The sequence below is a fragment of the Gadus macrocephalus genome, chromosome 18 (genome assembly GCF_031168955.1).
Source record: "Gadus macrocephalus chromosome 18, ASM3116895v1".
Classification (NCBI taxonomy): Eukaryota; Metazoa; Chordata; class Actinopteri; order Gadiformes; family Gadidae; genus Gadus; species Gadus macrocephalus.
This window is the reverse complement of record NC_082399.1, coordinates 7,620,458-7,638,881: the sequence shown is the minus strand read 5'-3', so window position 1 is coordinate 7,638,881 and position 18,424 is coordinate 7,620,458. Positions and strand designations below refer to the sequence as shown.

The following is an 18,424-nucleotide window of genomic DNA, read 5'->3' as shown; positions in this document are numbered from 1 at the left end:
TTGTTTCATTAAATATTTGTTTATTTCAGTGCTAGGCTTTTTGTTATAACCTGGTGTAGACGGTGGACGGTGCCGAGGGGGGGGGGGGGGGGGGGGGGGGGGAGGAGGAGAACGAATGAAATGAAGCGTAGAACAAGATTGGAATCAATCGATAGCACCAAAAAGCCGGAGCCCAGTCAATTATTGTTTGTCGCTTTTGTGATGCATGCTGACGTGCGTTGCAGGTGTGGTCCAGGGGGGCAGCCTGTCCTACATCTGCACCCAGATCCTCACCGTGGTGGAGCAGGAGCAGAGCAAGGTCCTCTGGATCCCAGATGGAGCGCCGTAGCACCGCCACCTGCTCACACACACACACACACACACACACACACACACACACACACACACCACACACACACACACACACCACACACACACACACACAGAGACACTAACACACGCACACACACAGAGGCTGAGAGAGACGGAGGCGGGGAGAGAGACGCACACAGTGAAACAGACAGACACACACACCCCAGCGGGGGTCGGTACGTCTTAGCGGTCGTCATGAGTGACAGGTCTCCCTCCACACAGCCCCGCAGCATTAGAAGTATGAGGTTTGTAATAGCACTGACGTTACGGACATGATAACCCCCACTACAATAGTGATGTACTACAGGTAGATTTTGTTTACACTAGTGTTTTTAATGCGTACTTGAATGATTTTCATCTTTTTTCCATGAACATTTGGCACTCCTTAATTCCACAACCTGTTTTTTGTTCTTTGTGTCTCGGAGGCCGGTGTGCAGCAGTAGACTGTAATTAAATGTTAATCATATCAGTCCATACCTGAAGGTAGAACCTGTGCCGTCTCCACGTCTTTGATTTAATACCTTTTATTGATTAATCCAAGCCAATCGAAGGTAGGTTATGAAGTCTATATAACTATATCAATGTAGCTATCTTCGAATAAACGTGTCAATATTGTCCGGTGTTCCTGTTTATAGGGCACATCTGTGGCGATTTTACTTATTTTTTCCTCTTTTTGTTTGTGGCACTGCAATATTGTATTGCCATCGGTTCTCAGACGTGTATAGGTTGTGCCAAACATGTAGGTGTTCACTACACAATACCTATACTGCAGTTATGTTATCAACGCTTGGATATCTGTAAAGCAATAATACCACAGGTACGGTAGTCTCACAGTCAGAGGATATCCAGCGTGTTACTGATGTTGGCAATGTTGACACAATGTTTTTGCTGCTTTTTCTGAAGTGAATAATTTAAGAAGGGATATTTTATTTCTGATTCACAGCAGACAAAGTATTTACAATCTCCTCTTTGACGACAAATCATTGTCCGCATTTCATTTAATCGGGTTGGATTTAACGTCCATTTCAACTTTGCTCTAATTTAATATTTGTATCAAATATTGTAAAAAAATAAATAAATATAATGAACGAATTCTGTATGTTTGTTTGTTTATGTTCATCTATCACAGTGGTTAATTAATTTTTTTTTTTTGTATAGCCTACAGTTACAATTTGAATGATAAACACAAGAACATTAAGAGTTGTCATTGAGTTATTACTAAAAATTAGGTCCTTCTCAAGTATTTAGTCCAGGTATTCTGCTACAATTCATAATGATCGTATTGTTCGCCTTCTATCATCATCAGCAGGCCTGGACAGCTGCACATTAGTAATCATTACACAATACGTCCAGTAGAGGGTGTGAATCGCTACTCTAGATTACACTCTACCACACCAAACACGCACGCCCATCTCCTCCGCTCTCCCCAGCTAAAATCAATAACCCACATTTCCCCTCTAAATGTGTTCTGTCGTATACGCAGCTGGTGGCTTCAAAACGTGGTTATAAATTACCCTTTAATATAACGTCATGCTTGAACATCATGAACGATCATGTATTCATAACCTCATTTCGTAAATCCACAATAGCCGAATTACTTCGCATTTGTTCAACAGGTTTGTATATCTAGCGCCAGATCCCATCTTGTACGAGTCCCCCTAGATTTAATTATCTGAGTCAGGTTACTAATGGCCATGTAATCGCTAATAAAGAGATCCGTTCTCTTGTTTCCTCTTTTCCTTATAAAGTATACGCTATGAATACTCGAGAAATCACACACACACACGCGTATGCATTTAGAAAAACGACCACTTTTAACATTTCAAGTTGACAAGCCTAAAGAAACTGCAACTTTGGGGGGGAAATAATGACAAACTGTGCACCTCATGAGAACCAAAATGATCTGATGGAGTTGATGGCTCCACCCCCCCCCCCCCCCCCCCCCCACACACACACACACACAAACACACCCCCTGCTACCTGTAATCTGCGATGCCATCTTCCTAGTAGATGTGAGAGCAGCTCTCTGGCACACCGAGAAAGCAACAAAAAAAAACGCTTAGCATCAAGCAACATCTACCACGGAACACGAAGCGTTGTTGACCATTGAACGAGGCAGGACTAGAAGAAGTAGCGGACCTTTGCTTTTTAACAAACTGCGCGTTGTTCAACAAGGTGCAACCCAGGAGTGGGAGCCATCGATTGCCATCAGAGGCGGATGGAAGGAAAGAACACACAATTCTGGGCGATTCTAATGGTTTGACCTGCTAGGATACTAAAAGATACGTAGATTTTTTTTTTTATGAGGGCATGGATGAACATGAATGAACATTCCCGCGACCGCTGTTAACTGTGAAAACAGTTCCCCAAGAATATGACTATTGTTGGGCATGTCTATTGATTTATAGCGGCGCACTTGCTGTTCTCGAAGGAGCGCTGCACACCATCCAATTCCTTGGTGATTTTCTAAGGATATTTGAGTGTGTTTTTTTTTAGGGACGAAGGCAGATGGAAACGCCAAGTAGTGAAAGGTGGATGACACAATATGGCTGAGCCGCTGGGGCAGGGGGCGCTGGCAGACGCTCCCCGAAGCATCTCGATCGTAGTCGTTGTGGTTTGGCGAGTGAACCCCGGACACATAGTTTAATCATCTTACAATGCAATGAAAAATCGATAAATTCATCCCCGGACTGCTCGATGATCCACATGGCCAAGATGAACGTGATCATACCCTTCTCGGCAGATGTGATCTGTGACAGCAACAGCCAGCGCATGTGGTGGGCTTTTCTCGCCTCGTCCATGGTCACTTTCTTCGGGGGTCTCTTTATAATTCTTCTGTGGAGAACTATCAAGTACCTGTGGACGGTGTGCTGCCACTGTAACGGCAAAAAGAAGGTAGGCTACGCCATTTAAACCTTTGATTACTCCAAACATGTACGACTTCACACACAGAGGATCAGTTTATGTTGAGATATTCTTGTTTGATTTCTGAACAGCACTTTCGGAAGAGACTAAATTTGTCAAAGAACAATCGGCCGCCTTACTTTTACCGATGGTGTTCAGTCAGGGTTTGAAACTGCCTGTGTTTTCTTCAGGATTCAATGCAAGGCTGTGCATAGTCCTTACTGAAGTGAATAATATATAGGAAGCTTTAGTGATGGATGTCTTGGCCTCCTCAGAAGTGTTTTTGTCACGCACACCATGCAAACCTGTGATGACACCTGTTGGTGGGTGCCTTAAATGAAGCACATGAAGTCGACAAGCTGGAAGTGTGTGAAATGCAAATATTTCTTAACAACTGGAATGCTTCGATCGACATAGGCCATGTTAACGCGATTTATCTTTTTTTTTTTTTTTTTTTTTAAAGCATCTGTTTACTCCCACACTGTTTTCAGTTGTTGTGATGGTCACACTACTCTCAAAGTGGTTGGAAGTCCCTATGAAATATAATATTCCTATGTCTAAGAAATAGGCCACATAGTTATTAATGACTTGAGGTTATACTCACGTATCAACAAGTAGCCTACCTGATACCTGATGTTTAGGTTTAAATACACATTGCTTTCTGCATTACCCTCTTGTTGGAGCTGAAACATTGATGGTCATCTACTTCTGAGTGGCCTTATGGTTTCTTGTAAATGTGGCAAATGTTAAGCTGAAAAATCATCTATTTACTACAATGTGAGTGTGTTGTTTGCTATTAAATAGCGGTTTTGTCGATACAGTTGCACAATAGACTGCTCGCTATATTTACCCATGAATAAACAAGGGAAAGTAAACAGTCAAGTACTTGAGTACAAGTCCTTATTTATGCCTCAGACTATTTTTAAAAGTCTACGTGCATCTTCCCATGACGTCCTCACTACTTTATATTGTACTGTTCAAAACTCTTTGGACATGCATCAAATCTTGTTGGATAGGGGCATCAAACTGAAACGGTGACTAAACCAGAAAAACCTACCTCCTTGAACAGGGAAAATCGTTCCCATAACCAATACTAACATAATTGTTAACAATCATCATACTATACAATATTATAACTATTGTATTCTATTATTTTGTCACACTTGGGCGGTGGGGGGGAACTGGAACTGTGACACACATCGCAGTGACCCACCCATTGCAGCTTGACACTGCAGTTGTGTGTGTGTGTGTGTGTGTGTGTGTGTGTGTGTGTGTGTGTGTGTGTGTGTGTGTGTGTGTGTGTGTGTGTGTGTGTGTGTGTGTGTGTGTGTGTGTGTGTGTGTGTGTGTGTGTGTGTGTGTTTGCGTGTGTGTCTCTCCCAACCTGTCCGTCAATCTTCCTCTTTGTGTGTGTGTGTGTGTCTGTGGTTAGCAGGTGACGTATGTGGCGGTGCTACAGTGTTCAGTCATTTCCCCAAAGTGTGTCTCTGGACAGGCACTGTGTGAAGGCGAGACAGTCCATTCCAGCCACTGCGTAACCCTTCAAAGCACAGTTCATGGCCTCCTTCTTTAGCGCGCCGGGGCTGCTAAATGGCTGTTCTTCACTGTAGTGTTCTCTCCTGTCAAAATGAGTCCTCCTCACACGTGTCTCCCCCCCCTCCAGGGGCTAGCCGTAGCACTAACGTAGCTTTCAGGAACTGTTCAATTCAGACCCCCATAGTCTGAACTCTAGGAAGAGAGATATTTCAGGCTTTCCTTTGCTCGTCGGTTCTTAAGAGTATGACCCGGGTTTTGGGTTTTTTCCTTAGAGTTAGACTTTTTTCTTTTTTGTGTTTAGACTTTTTGTCTAGAGTTTTTCATGTTGAACTTTAGCCGTTCATGGGGCTACTATAGATCCTAGAGTAGCTAATGGAACGAAACACAGTCAGCTCTCCTCTCACACCTCGGCTCTGAACGTTTTCGGCGGGTGTTCGTCAACAGGCTGGCGAGGAAGGAAGCGTGGAAAAAAAATGGCAGAAGCTGTGCTCCATTAAAGGTCTACGTCGCTGACCTTTTCAGAGGGGACGTTTCTGTCTTTGGCTCGCTGTAGTTGGCTCCCTTGTAGAATCGTTGTTGGTGTTGGAAAGCAGCAGATCTGTCTGAAGTCGGGTTGTTTTTTCGGGGTTATTGAGGGATTTTCAGATCAGCCTTGGTCATTGTTGTAATTCATGGCCTAAAAAAATAAACTGTGAATTAAATTCTGATTCAAGCCTCATACTGCATCATATGAGATGTGTGTCCTCTCATCATGTATCCAAATATTACAATTAGAATGAAAGACATTCAACTCTAATATCATTAGTGCTGGCCAAGCCTATTTTCTAGCTCTGTTAATTGCAAAGGATAAGCACTGTAAATCAACCTCCTTTTACTTCCAATTACTCCTTGTGGCAGTTTGAGAGAATGAACACCGCTCACTTTGAATCACTGCTGTTTTCTCTCCCCTCTCCCCTTGGCCCCACACTCACCCTATTCTTCCTTTTTTATTGCCTGAGAGCTACCTGCCGCATGCAGGCACGCACGCACACACACACGAAGACAAACGCACGCACACCTCTGTGCCTCCTGCCAAACCGCTTGCCCCAATAATGTCAGAATGGAGCATACACCGCTATGTATGGTATATGCTATTTAAATCAGGTTGGGGTTTGTTATTTTCCTTTTTCTTGTTGTTTTCATGGCTTTTTTTTTTTTGTATGTTTTTGTTGCTAAGCAACTGGCAAGCAAAGTATTTTGTCGTAAGATGAAGAGGGAGAAAGAAATATCTTCCACTTATGCAATCACGGCGATTCCACTGAGACGCTGGCAGGTCAGGGATGTGAGTGGTCAACCGCAACTCATCACCCCTAACCTGAACCCCCCCCCCCCCCCCGACCCCGGCCAGCATGGACAGATCATAAGCCTGCTGAACTTTGAGTCGATTGAGTCCGTGTGACTCATCCACGGACGCTCTTCACGTTTCCTGTTGCCATTCTTTCTGGCCCTTCTTTGTTTTTTTTTCATAAGACTGATCGTACCCTTCACCATCCCCTGGGCTTACGTCAGAGGCCGGTGTGTGTGTGTGTGTGTGTGTGTGTGTGTGTGTGTGTGTGTGTGTGTGTGTGTGTGTGTGTGTGTGTGTGTGTGTGTGTGTGTGTGTGTGTGTGTGTGTGTGTGTGTGGTGTGTGTGTGTGTGTGTGTGTGTGTGTGTGTGTGTGTGTGTGTGTGTGTGAGACTCTGTGTCTACATCTATATCTTTCCCTCCTTGTCTGTGCTTCTCCGCCTGCGTCCCTCTCTTTCTGTGTCCCTGTGTTAAAGGACACCCGCCCCACTGCCTCCTACCAGGGGCAGAGCTCCAGAGATGGATCTGCTGCCTGGCGGGGGGCCCGTTGCCTTCCACCCAATCTGATAACAAGCAGTAATATGTCCCCCAGTCGCGGGCCTAATCATTTGATGAATAACCGCTGATATCCATCGGCCAGGGACACAAGCAAATGTTGATTGTGCAAATGATATCACACACACACACACCACACACACACACACACACACACACACACACACACACACACACACACACACACACACACACACACACACACACACAACCACACACACACACACCACACACACACACAACACACACACACACAGGCCCCAGATGACAAAGATCAGATAAACGTACGAGTCAGATCTGCGGTGCTTTAAAAGAGATGGATCATATCCAAAAATGTCCCCCCTCCCCTGTGTCATTGGTCACCAACGTCTGGCCCTCCAAAGGGTCTGGTGAAATATTATAATGGTGTTTGCTGAAGGGTGCACTGGCGGAGCCTTCCGGAACAATAATCAATGCGCTTCAGCCAGCAGGAAGGATTTATAGTCATCACATGTGTCAGGTTTATTAAGGGATGTGGATGTCTGAATCACAAGCTTCTCTGAGTTTTTGGGAGATATGGAAAGCACTTTTGGTAAGGCTGTTATGATTGAGGGACATTGGGGATTTCATATCGGAATGGAAACCGAATAGTGTCTTCTCCTTTTCGTGACTCCTCTCTCTCTCTCTCTCTCTCTCTCTCTCTCTCTCTCTCTCTCTCTCTCTCTCTCTCTCTCTCTCTCTCTCTCTCTCTCTCTCTCTCTCTCTCTCTCTCTCTCTCTCTCTCTCTCTCTCTCTCTCTCTCTCTCTCTCTCTCTCTCTCTCTCTCTCTCTCTCTCTCTCTCTCTCTCTCTCTCTCATAGACACAGCTCTCTCACACACACGCGCATCTTTTGCTTTCATGCACCTTCTTCAATGTCTGTCTCTCTCTCTATTTATTTATTCCCCTTAAGTGAAAACAACAGCTCTTTGTGCTGCATGGTTTATTACTTTTAGTTTTTATCTGAGAAAGTTCAAGAAGCTCAACAACAATAACCGTCTCTCCTGTCAACTTCAGTTTCCATTTCATTTTGTTCACCGCCAGGAACGGTTGAATGCCCAGACAGGCAGACACTTAATACTTTGAAGGATCTCTATTGTGTTGGCACACGTCCAACTCGCATACAGGCCCAGTATTTCAAACCCCTCCATTTATTCGTATGATGTCGCCGGCTTTGCCTTCCAATGTAAAATGTCATGTCACTCATATACTCTATACATTTTATACTATATTGAAATGGTTCCATCGTCACTGTTGCATAATTTAGCCGGGTTAACAGCTCCTGCCTGTCATTGGACCATATAGCATCACAACAGGTCTAGGGTTAAAGCAAATGTTAAACATTTGTATTGTGCCAAGTCCTTGAGGGGGTGTTTGGTGAATCGAGCAAGACAAATAATTCAGATGGATGCTGTTACAATACAGGTTTTTCAGTTTTTCTGTTTTATTTTACCTGAATCAGACCTAAAGTATGTGGCATCATAGCCTAAAGTATGTCGGATCAGCCTAAAGCCTCAAGTATTTTAGATCACAGCCTAAAGTATGACAGCCTAAACTTTGGTGATAACTTCCAGGTTATTTGCAATTTAATTTTTTTTGGGCAATTGAAATGCTGTCCATCATCTGTATTAATAACCTAACTTGTCAGGTTAAGCTCTGATTTTAGCGTCTGTCTTCACAGGTCATAAATGTCTTCGCTCCGCTCCATATAATCACAGACTGGGGGTCATAACTTTGATGTGCTCTCATTTTTAATTTTTTTACCAATCTGGTCCTTTGGAACATCTTAAATGTGCAGTGTGTAGGATTTAGTGCCATCTAGCGGTGATGATGCAGATAGCGACCAACTGAGTACCGCCCTCACCTCCCCTCTCCCATCATTTTAATACGTCGTCGGAAAATCAACCATCAAGTAGCAGAGTTGTAAAGTGACCCTGTTCCTTGATCGATTTATGAATGGTATTTAGTTATTTAGTCTGTAAAAATAAAGGTCATAGCTCACAAGTAAGCTAATGATGCCATGATTAAAAACGCGTCCTCTTTAGAGTTGTTTCTCTCTTCTGGGCTATCGTAGAAACATTGGGGGCGCCGTAGAAGAGGACCCGCTCCCCGTGTAGATATAAAGGGCTCATTCTGAGGTAACGAAGACACAAAAAATCCTACATCATACATCGATTAAAACATGCCCATGAATGTAATAGTTCATTTCTGCCAAGGCCGTTCTGCTTGATGGCACTCAACTCTAAGCACTGCATGTTTTTAAGATTGTTTACATTTCTCCAATGGAGCATAATGAAGAAAACTCGATAGGGCAAATGTTATCCTAGACCTCTAATGTCACTCCATTTCAGCTTTCTTATCATACTCCGAAAAAACATTAATCTTTGTGGATCCATGAATCGATATCCATAATGTTCTGCCTTTTTAATGGAGGCTGTGTGGGCGCCAATCCTGTTGTATTGCCAACTAGCAGTTGGAAAAACGTTTTGAAGAGAGATGATTATTTTGTGTGCCATGGACTTTTTAAAAAATGTACCATCCACCCTATTAATCAAGCGGGAAGAGAAAATTGTTTCCAGTTATTTAATCTACCTAGAACCCTAGGTTTGAACTCTGCCCTTTGTGAGTACAAAACACAATATGCAGGCACTAGATTAGTCGACAGCAGGGGAAGGGTTCACCTGTACTCCCGGGTTCTGCCCTCCAAGTCTTCTCTGCTGTGCCTCTATGATCTATGATTAAAAAACCTGTGATGGGTATTAATATATGGTTGAATAATTTAGACTTTCTGCAGGATTTGTGTCATGAGCCATGTCCTATTTTGGTTTCCTGTACTTTAGTCTTTGAGAAATTATCGCACTGGTCCTAGCCAGGGTGAAAAATGTCTTATGTTGATCAATGATCACTGAAATTAGGTATTACAGTCAGGCTAACTGGGGACACCTAAATTTAGAGGTCTTTACAATTAATCAAAATGCCACTGATGTAATTCTACAATGAGCACAGTAGTGAAAAATAGAAAATGTACGTATCACACATAATGAGACATAGTATTACAAGTATTGTATTTTTGTTACTACTTTTGGGCTACATATTCACATGCCATAAAACACAATTATTAAACATGGAAAGTCATGAAAACACAGAAATAAAATGACTTAAAGCCTTAAGTACTGAAGGCAAAGATTAAAGTAAATATTTACTGTGTGTGTGTGTGTGTGTGTGTGTGTGTGTGTGTGTGTGTGTGTGTGTGTGTGTGTGTGTGTGTGTGTGTGTGTGTGTGTGTGTGTGTGTGTGTGTACACTGCATACAGCATATTGTACATTATGTGGAGTGCTTGCCTGATGAAATCTACAGAGTATAGTATGTAAATGAGGCTAGACTCTTGGTCCTCGTGGAGCAGACATCCAAAGCTTTTGACCTTAAAACCAAAACATGCATCTCTCCGTGAGTAATTGGACCAAGGCATGTCCTATACCACTGCCTGCCATTAGCCTTTGAACTTTAGCATTTCTGGCATAAAAGATTCATAGCGGAGGCATATTTCATGGTAAATTTTTAGATGTGGTCATTAAATGGCTGGACAGTAACAGTGGGATGCCAATTAGGCATACTTAACGCAGCTGACCTCTGGCACTGCGGCCAAGGTCAACCTATCATCGCGGTGAAGTAGACTGAACACCCCGGTCCGAGAGGCAACAGGACAAATAAGCTGTGAAAGGCGCATAGGTCGTTCCAAAGGGTAGCGGATCCATTACGTTTGGTTTTGATTGATCGCATAACCGGCTGAAATGATCCATCGTTGACTTTCACTTCTCTATAGATAGCATGCACTGCGTTGTTCAAACCTTTAGTGGAGGCATTATTTGCACCAAAGGAATCTTTTGATTTTATTCGATCTGTAAGTGGATATTTACACTCAAAGCAAGTCGAAGAGGTAAAGTTTAATCTTGATCTCCAGTGGAACATTTATTAGTCCTTACCAAATGCTTACTGTCGAATATCCAGGCATAGTTTAAATAGATTTGCAGCCGTTTCCAATTTAATTGCATTCCTTTATTGATGAGAAGTGGATAATATCCTTCATGTTATTACATCTCATGCCTATTACCTTTTATAGTGGACTATGCATGATTAAGCAGTACACAGTCCCATTATATAACCACATTAAATGCTGGTTAAAGAAGATTTGTATGCACACAAGCATTTTAGGAAAGGTGGTTCAAATGATTATTTAATCAGTTTTAGGTCGATGCCTAGGCGAAATAACTGAACAGTTTTACAGCAAAGAAAACCACTGGGGCCTCCTGATAGCTTGGGGGCCCCCTTGTAGCTTGTGGGCCTTAAGCCGTCACTTACGCCCCGTGCCCACTACCTCCGTCCGTTGACTGATCCCCATTGACTTTGAATGGGGACGAACGCGCAATGCATTGTGGATCCGTCCGTTCCGTTGGAGCCTTCGGCTCAGTCAAGAAGTTGAAAAATGTTCAACTTTTTCGGCAGCGACGGATCCGTCATCCAATCAGATCACGTATGCAAATTTAAGCACTGTGACGCGACTCGGGCTCTGACGATACTGGAAAGTGGGAAAGCGGGTCATCTTGCATCGCAACAAGCAGGAAGAAGCGGGAAGAACCCGGCGAAGCGATTTGATTGGCTGACGGATGCCTCTGCAAAGACTACTCCCCCATCAGTCAGCCACGCCTTCCCACGTCCGTTGACTGACGGAGGTAGTGGGCATGTAGGGTTATACGGCTTGTATCTAGAAACAGCACTGAGAGCTCAGCCCTTTTTATTCTCTTCAATCAGAAGAGTATAAAGGAATACTGTGGGAGTGTTTGGATGATGGGTTAAGTAGCCCCACCTAACCCGGTCTGATTGGACTCTAGGGCTCGTGAGGCTGCACAGCTGTTGCACATTGAGAAATCAGTGAGCACAGGTTAAACCAGCCATCTCCACACACACTCACACTCAGGGAGATATCTCCTGTAAGGGCAGTGGAGTCCCCTTGTGTCGTGCCATTTTCTGCAACAAATTATCATCATCGTTATCATCATCATCATCATCGTTATCATCAATTTTCAACACCATCACCCTTTGTGCTGTGTTTGAAAGAGCCCAGAAAAGTAATCTAGGTGGTGTGTAGCAAGTGACCTTGTTACAAATAAATCATGGACGTATATCTGTTTGAAGTTTTGTATGTTGCCACATTTTAGCAGCACCGATGAGAGTGTAATTCCTACCCGTGCTGTCCGGTTAGTTTCATAGATTCAGGGGCCGGGGGTCAGTCTCTGTTTCCCTCTCTGGTAGCCTGGGATGACCCCCAAAATGATTCAGGCTTTAAACACAATTGGATTTATCAAGGCTGGGCAGCGGTTTAGGAACCGTGACGAGAGATCGTTGGCTGTGCTCGGGGAGGTTGTGTCGCAACGGATCCCACTTTGCTTTAGACTGATCATGCTGGGACCCTGGCAACGCTCTTGTTTACTAATGGCGGTTGGTTGTGCGCCGTGCATCGTTGCTGAGAAGTGTTCAGTTTGTCTTTCAGTGACGCGTCCTCTGATGGTTTACTTGCTAACTGATCTCAGGTCCCTCCTGTTATAGTGACATAGTGCAGCTGTGTGTGTATTCGACTGTAATTGGATTCCTTATTTCACCCAACATAATGTGACGTGGAGTATGAGAAAAATATACATATATTAATGGCTTTACTAGTATCCCATTCTTAAAAGGTCTGTAAAAATTATTTTAAAGCCGTACCATTAGAACATTCTGAAAATGTAGCACGTACTGTATGGACATGGTCTAACTGAATAAATCCTTGAATATATCATAACTGTTCCACCAAATATTTCATACTTTAAAGGCCTTGTGCCTGAACGTGTTCATTGAACGTGTTCATTGAACGATAGTTCATGAACTCGTTCATATTTTGGGCGAACGTGAACTGAACGTACTGTATTAGAGCTTAGATCGGGCCGAAAAATCAAACCCGACCCTATTCGAGCCCGTGCTCATTCGAGCCCGGCCCGGCCCAGCCCGGTACATTAACTGTCATGATGAGCCCGCGACCGATTTAAACCCGACCATTTCTTAAAGGGGTAGTTCGGAATTTTGGACATAGGGCCTGACACGCTGTCCTCAAAGGACTATGTGAAACACAAGTGGCTTGTATAATGTCATAAGCTTTTCATAAAGTTAATGCTAATTACTTGCCATTTGGCCTCGGTTCCGAAAAGTTTTTTTCCATCAACTGTCCTTCACATCTCAAGATACGGGAGGAATTCAACATTAAAGTGAAGCAGCTGCCAGGTATTATCGCGTGCCAGGCAATATAGTCACAGCTTCTTGCTCAATGGCTCTCAACGGTAGAGTTCACCTCAAGTCCAAAAGGGACATGCACAGACTGAGACCGATGTCGACTGTGACTGTGGACTGGTATGGTGGTATGGTGGTATCAAATCGTCTCTGTGCTATGTGATTCCACTAATAGATGACTGAACACATTGTCAGCTGTGCCGTTATTAATTTAAATAAAGGGACGGCCATGTTGAAAGTTGAAATGGATGTTAGGGAAGCTGGCTCTTCGTCGGCCCCCCGGGGGGGGGGGGGGGGGGGGCCCTCGTCATTGTTTTAATCTCGGGCTGCTGCCAGCACAGCATATGCTGCATTGAGACATGCCAGGAGTTGTCGTCAAGCCCAGCGACCGAACCAACTCACAGAAAACGCCCGCGAGTGTCGTCTGTGCATGCAGGAAGCCGCGACCGGTGTCCTTAAAAAAAACAAGAGCACCCTTCATGTCACTCCGGGCTCCCTAGGAACTAGAAACCAAAAAGATGAAGGGGGGAAATGAAAAGACAGAGTGTGATGTGGGGGAGGACATTGATGAACACATTGAAGGAGCTTGGGGTAGAGTCGTGGTACGTTTCATTACCCCTGGTCTACAGGGCGTTACGGAACGGAACCGCAGTAATGTTCTGACATCCTCATCCTCCTGTTATTAGCTGATCTAATCAATTTTTTGTTTTTTTTTACTATGTATTGTATTATTTCTTGGCTACTCATCAGACGCAGCAGGCAGGCTGAAGACATCGCCCTGGACTCTTACTTGTAAAAAGTTACTTGGTTTTAATCTGCCTTTATATATATCAGTTGGTTGAATACCAGAGGATTATTTGAAGACCTGTAAAAGTAAATCGATCAGTCAACAATCAAAGGAATCATATGTTAGTTTCATGAGAGAGAGGGAGGGAGGGAGGTAGGGAGAGAATGTTGAAATGGATGTTAGGGAAGTAACATCCATTCCCCCCCGGGGGAGGAAGGGTCTGGTGTGACATGCCATTCATGTGGGGGTGGAGGCAGAAATGGGGAAATAGGTGTCAGTATTGGGGATTGGGTGTGGGGCTGCACACACAGGGCTTACCTTGGGTGTCTTGATATGCGAGTGGAGGGCTGGGGAGGGGAAGAGGTTATATCCCAATGCATCCCTTGTCCATTTCCTGCTCTATGAATGAGATGGCTCCCAGCAGACCGAGCCGGCAGACCAGCCCACTCAGCAGAGCACCAGAATCTCAACCGGCTGCCATGGCTACACTCGTACCGTCCTGGACACGCTCTGTCTCCATCGCACTCGCGGCTGTCGTCCTGCGCTCCCTCCTTGTCAATCTCACACTCTCCCTTATTATCCCTCTGTGATCTTTTCCCCCCTCTCTTTCTGTCTCCATGTATGCCTTTATTATTTTTTGTGTGTGTGTGTGTGTGTGTGTGTGTGTGTGTGTGTGTGTGTGTGTGTGTGTGTGTGTGTGTGTGTGTGTGTGTGTGTGTGTGTGTGTGTGTGTGTGTGTGTGTGTGTGTGTGTGTGTGTGTGTGTGTTGCTTTAAAAAACAGAAGTTATAGAAATGGTGGGCTTTGGAGATGGTTAAATGTTTGATGATGGTTGGGATTAGGTAGAGCTGGGTATAGGTAGAGATAGTTTACTTTAGTTCTAAAGTTAGAGATGGTTACCTTCTAGGGATTCAATTGTATGTGTCTACAGATACTGTAGATGGCTATATATGGAGGAGCACATTCATGGCTACATTTCTGCTCACTCAGCACGTACATTTGAGGGAAACTGTCTTCTATCAGAGCTGTTACCCAGCGATAACTCTGAATATTAAACAGCAAAAATAAACATGGTTTAAAGCTATGAGGTCATGGTGGGGGCACGATGAGGCAATCGTTGATTTTTTTTTTGTCCACATTCGCTACAACTCTACCCCGCCATGAGGGGCCATCTTCATAAAAAACTGTACTGGCCTCCTGCGTACCACTCACAAAGATAATGTGTTCAGGGACGGGCATGAGTGCAACCAGACAGTCATCGTTGACTGAAAGCGTCTGTAGAGTAAACACATCATAGTTGTATTATTAAAGTTGAACATGGGGTTGGCTTAGCTCAGGAGGTAGAGCGGTTGATTTTTTTAACCTGAAGGTTGCTAGTTTGATAGCTCCTCCCAGCTGAGTGCTGGAGCAAGTCACCTAACCATAACTGCTCAACTGCTTTATTCCCTAAATAAAAATGTGATGAAAATGAATAATAGCTGAACACTGCTTTACTGAAGCCTGGTTATGATGACTATATTCAACCAATGAATTGGTTGTGCATTTGTTTTCCTTTGTTGACTTAAAAGCTACGTTAATGCATTCATATAAAATATGAATGCAAATGCAAATAATTCATATTATATTAATTAAATAATTGTTGCTAGTATTCACATAAATGAATCAAGAGTCCTTGAGTATTGGCAGCAAAAAAAAAAATACACATGTAACATCGTAAATTGAAATGCATTGAGAAAATGAATTGTGGAAAAGCCCCATGTGGATTGTGGTTCTGACGCTCCTCTCTCCTGCAGCAGGGCCACCGCGTGACCACCGTCGATGGCGTCAAGCGGGGGGACAAGGAGGACCCGGCGGCCAGCGAGGTGGGCTGGATGACCTCGGTCAAAGACTGGGCCGGGGTCATGATCTCCGCGCAGACGCTCACCGGCCGAGTTCTGGTGAGGCCTTGACTCCTCTGTAATGTGTTTCGGCCTGATTGATTAGCAGTTGTTACTGCTGCAGCGTTGTGTTGGTGGCCCCGCCTAGCCTAGCGTACATCCCGCCTTCTCGATAGTTGGGCTGTCAGTCATTATTTTATCACACAGGAGATTGAGGGCGGTAGTTGATGACGATGATGAAGATGATGATGGGGGTGAGACACTGAGATTCACCCCTGACGGGAGCTGTCTCTGGCTGGTTGCACCCTCTCCCCTTGTTAGTGTGTGTGTCTGTGTGTTGGCTGAAGTAGATTCAGACAGTCTTTCTTCCCAGACAGAGGCGATGCAGAGCTCGTCACAACAGATCCAGGGCGAGAGAGAGAGAGAGAGAGAGAGAGAGAGAGAGAGCGACGGCAGGAGGTCTGTGGGTGGTGTTGTGTGCCATGGAGATGAAGGATGCAGCCATTAGCTTTTTGGTCTGTGAAAAATGGTTGCCATGGCGCAACATCCGACTTTTGACATTATCATATGTGAGCTTTCGTTCTTGTTTTTTTGTTGTTTTGGTTTTTGTGTTGCATTACAGTTGCAGCCACAATATATTCGGGGGGTTTGGATTAAAGCTGGGCCAGAGATTAGCGCAGCCTGGGTATGTTGTAACCTGGCCTGTCCCACTGAGGGAGAGGATCACATGTACAGCACACACACACACACGCACGCGCGCGCCTGGGCTACACGTTAACCTCGTGGAGCTTTCCCATAATTTATTTGTGATTTAATTATTTATAGTTGCCTTTTTATGAGAATGTTGATTATGCCCAGCTGTAAGTGCCGAGCTAAGCTAGTTCGGGGGCAGAGCGTAATCAAACAAAATGGTTTGACTGGATGGGCCACGCCAAGACTGGCTGCACTTCTCTGCCCTGAATAGTGTCCCCTCCCTCGCTCTCCCTCCCTCCTTCTCTCTCCCTCTCTCTCCCTCTCTCCCTGTTTTCCCCAACGTAATGCACCAGCTCCAGCTGCCTCTCGGTTTGTAAAGTCGGTTTAGCGTTGAAGCAGTTCTCACGCACCAGTCAATCCAGAGTGTCTGTTTCACATTAGCTGCGTTTCCATCCCCCTGATTTTATGCGAATTTTGAAGAATCTAATCAGTAAACGGTGATGGAAACACCAATATTTGCATAAAAATCCTCTAATTCGCAAAAAAGTTTATCCGCTCGCTTGAGGTGGTTTTGAGAAATGCGAAAGAGAGTTTATGTGCAAAATCGGAGATGGAAACACACTTTTCAAAACAGCTCATTGAACACATATCTGTATCTATATGTTATGTCTATATATTTTTAAGCGTTTGTATACATAGACATCCTATATCATATATAGGATGTCTATGTTTGCATATCCTTTAATTTTACCGTGTCCATTAATCCCTGATATATGGACACCTACTAAATAATTCCAGTCAAATTGTCTGTTCAGCCTTCAAAATGAGTGCTGGTACATTGTGGAAAATGCATTTAACTGTAATCAGAAAACGTGGGTATATGCTATAGACCCTGGAGTATTGGTGGTATAAAGGCTGCGACGAAATTCGAATTATAAATATGTACAATGTATCATTTAAATACGTCCATGAAGGCCAATGTGAATGATAGATACGTGTGGACCGCTGAAGAGGTACAACTTTTCCTTGCTCTAATCGAAGAAGAAAAAAACATTACATGTATAATAGACGGAAAATTCCACTATATATCAGGACCTAAGAGAGGATGTTATCAAAAGGATACGACAAGGAATGTGTGTCATTTTTCGCTCCAACCACTTGATGGAAACGCACCTAATTCGAATAAATTTTTTGTGAATTTTCGAAAGATTTGCATCACCTTTTAGATGGAAACGTGATTATTGACACTCTCGCCAGTCACATCTGATATGTTTTTTTCGAATCAAAGAACATAAGAGATTTTTGCAGACGTGTCAAAATGGGATGAAGGTGACGCAGACTTAGTCCTGCCTCCCTAAACCCAAGGACGGAGATGGGCCTTTGGGTGCCAATATTTAATAAAAGAGTGTTTTATGGTGCGTCGCATGCCAAGATTTTGGGATTTTTACATATTTTCTTAATTTTACCGCATCTCTCTGCAGATCGTGGTCACTGCCATCTTCGTCATTTCTAAAGAGCAAATATGGCAGAGGTCTGAAATAATTTGAGGTGATGAGGTGCATGAAAGTGATGTCCATTTATGCACAAAACTGCCTGGCTGTATTATATTTAACCACCTGTGATGTGGTCCTTAATTTACAGTCATCGCAATCTCGGCAATGGGTCAAGATGAGTTTGGAGAGTTGGTCTTGCACATGGAAATGGGTGGCAGACAGTGGATGTAGAGTGAAGGCATGTGGTTGGTTGGCACATCAAAAAACAACCCTTCACTGTGTACGAGACGCTGTTTACAGACAGCGGCGCTGTCCACGTGATTTGCTTTTTGCTTGTTTCAGCTTGGAACACGCATGTCATATGGGGTGATTCTGTCTGTCTGTCTGTCTGTCTGTCTGTCTGTCTGTCTGTCTGTCTGTCTGTCTGTCTGTCTGTCTGTCTGTCTGTCTGTCTGTCTGTCGTTGTGTTGTGTTGTGTTGTGTTGTGTTGTGTTGTGTTGTGTTGTGTTGTGTTGTGTTGTGTTGTGGTGTGTTTTGTGCGTGTGTGTGTGTTCTGTGAATATCGTGGCTCA

General features: G+C 44.0%; 2 protein-coding genes across 11 annotated transcripts in view; both read left to right on the top strand.

The window, feature by feature from the left end:
- LOC132446436 (disks large homolog 5-like) overlaps window positions 1-1,443 on the top strand; it is a 36,773-nt gene extending 35,330 nt beyond the window's left edge. The window contains 1 exon segment of the mRNA XM_060036747.1: window positions 225-1,443. Coding sequence (XP_059892730.1) covers window positions 225-328 — 104 coding nt within the window. The 3' untranslated portion in view covers window positions 329-1,443.
- Window positions 1,444-2,319: 876 nt separating this feature from the next.
- Window positions 2,320-18,424, top strand: part of LOC132446434 (calcium-activated potassium channel subunit alpha-1a) — a 78,691-nt gene continuing 62,586 nt past the window's right edge. For 5 of the 10 annotated variants that reach the window (XM_060036744.1, XM_060036743.1, XM_060036742.1 and 2 more), the window contains exons 1-2: window positions 2,323-3,246; window positions 15,583-15,726. In XM_060036744.1, the coding sequence (XP_059892727.1) occupies window positions 3,049-3,246; window positions 15,583-15,726 (342 nt within the window). In that variant the 5' untranslated portion in view covers window positions 2,323-3,048. Of the gene's footprint in view, window positions 3,247-15,582; window positions 15,727-18,424 lie in introns of all 10 variants that reach the window. The other 5 variants (XM_060036737.1, XM_060036736.1, XM_060036738.1 and 2 more) reach the window with 2 other exon arrangements.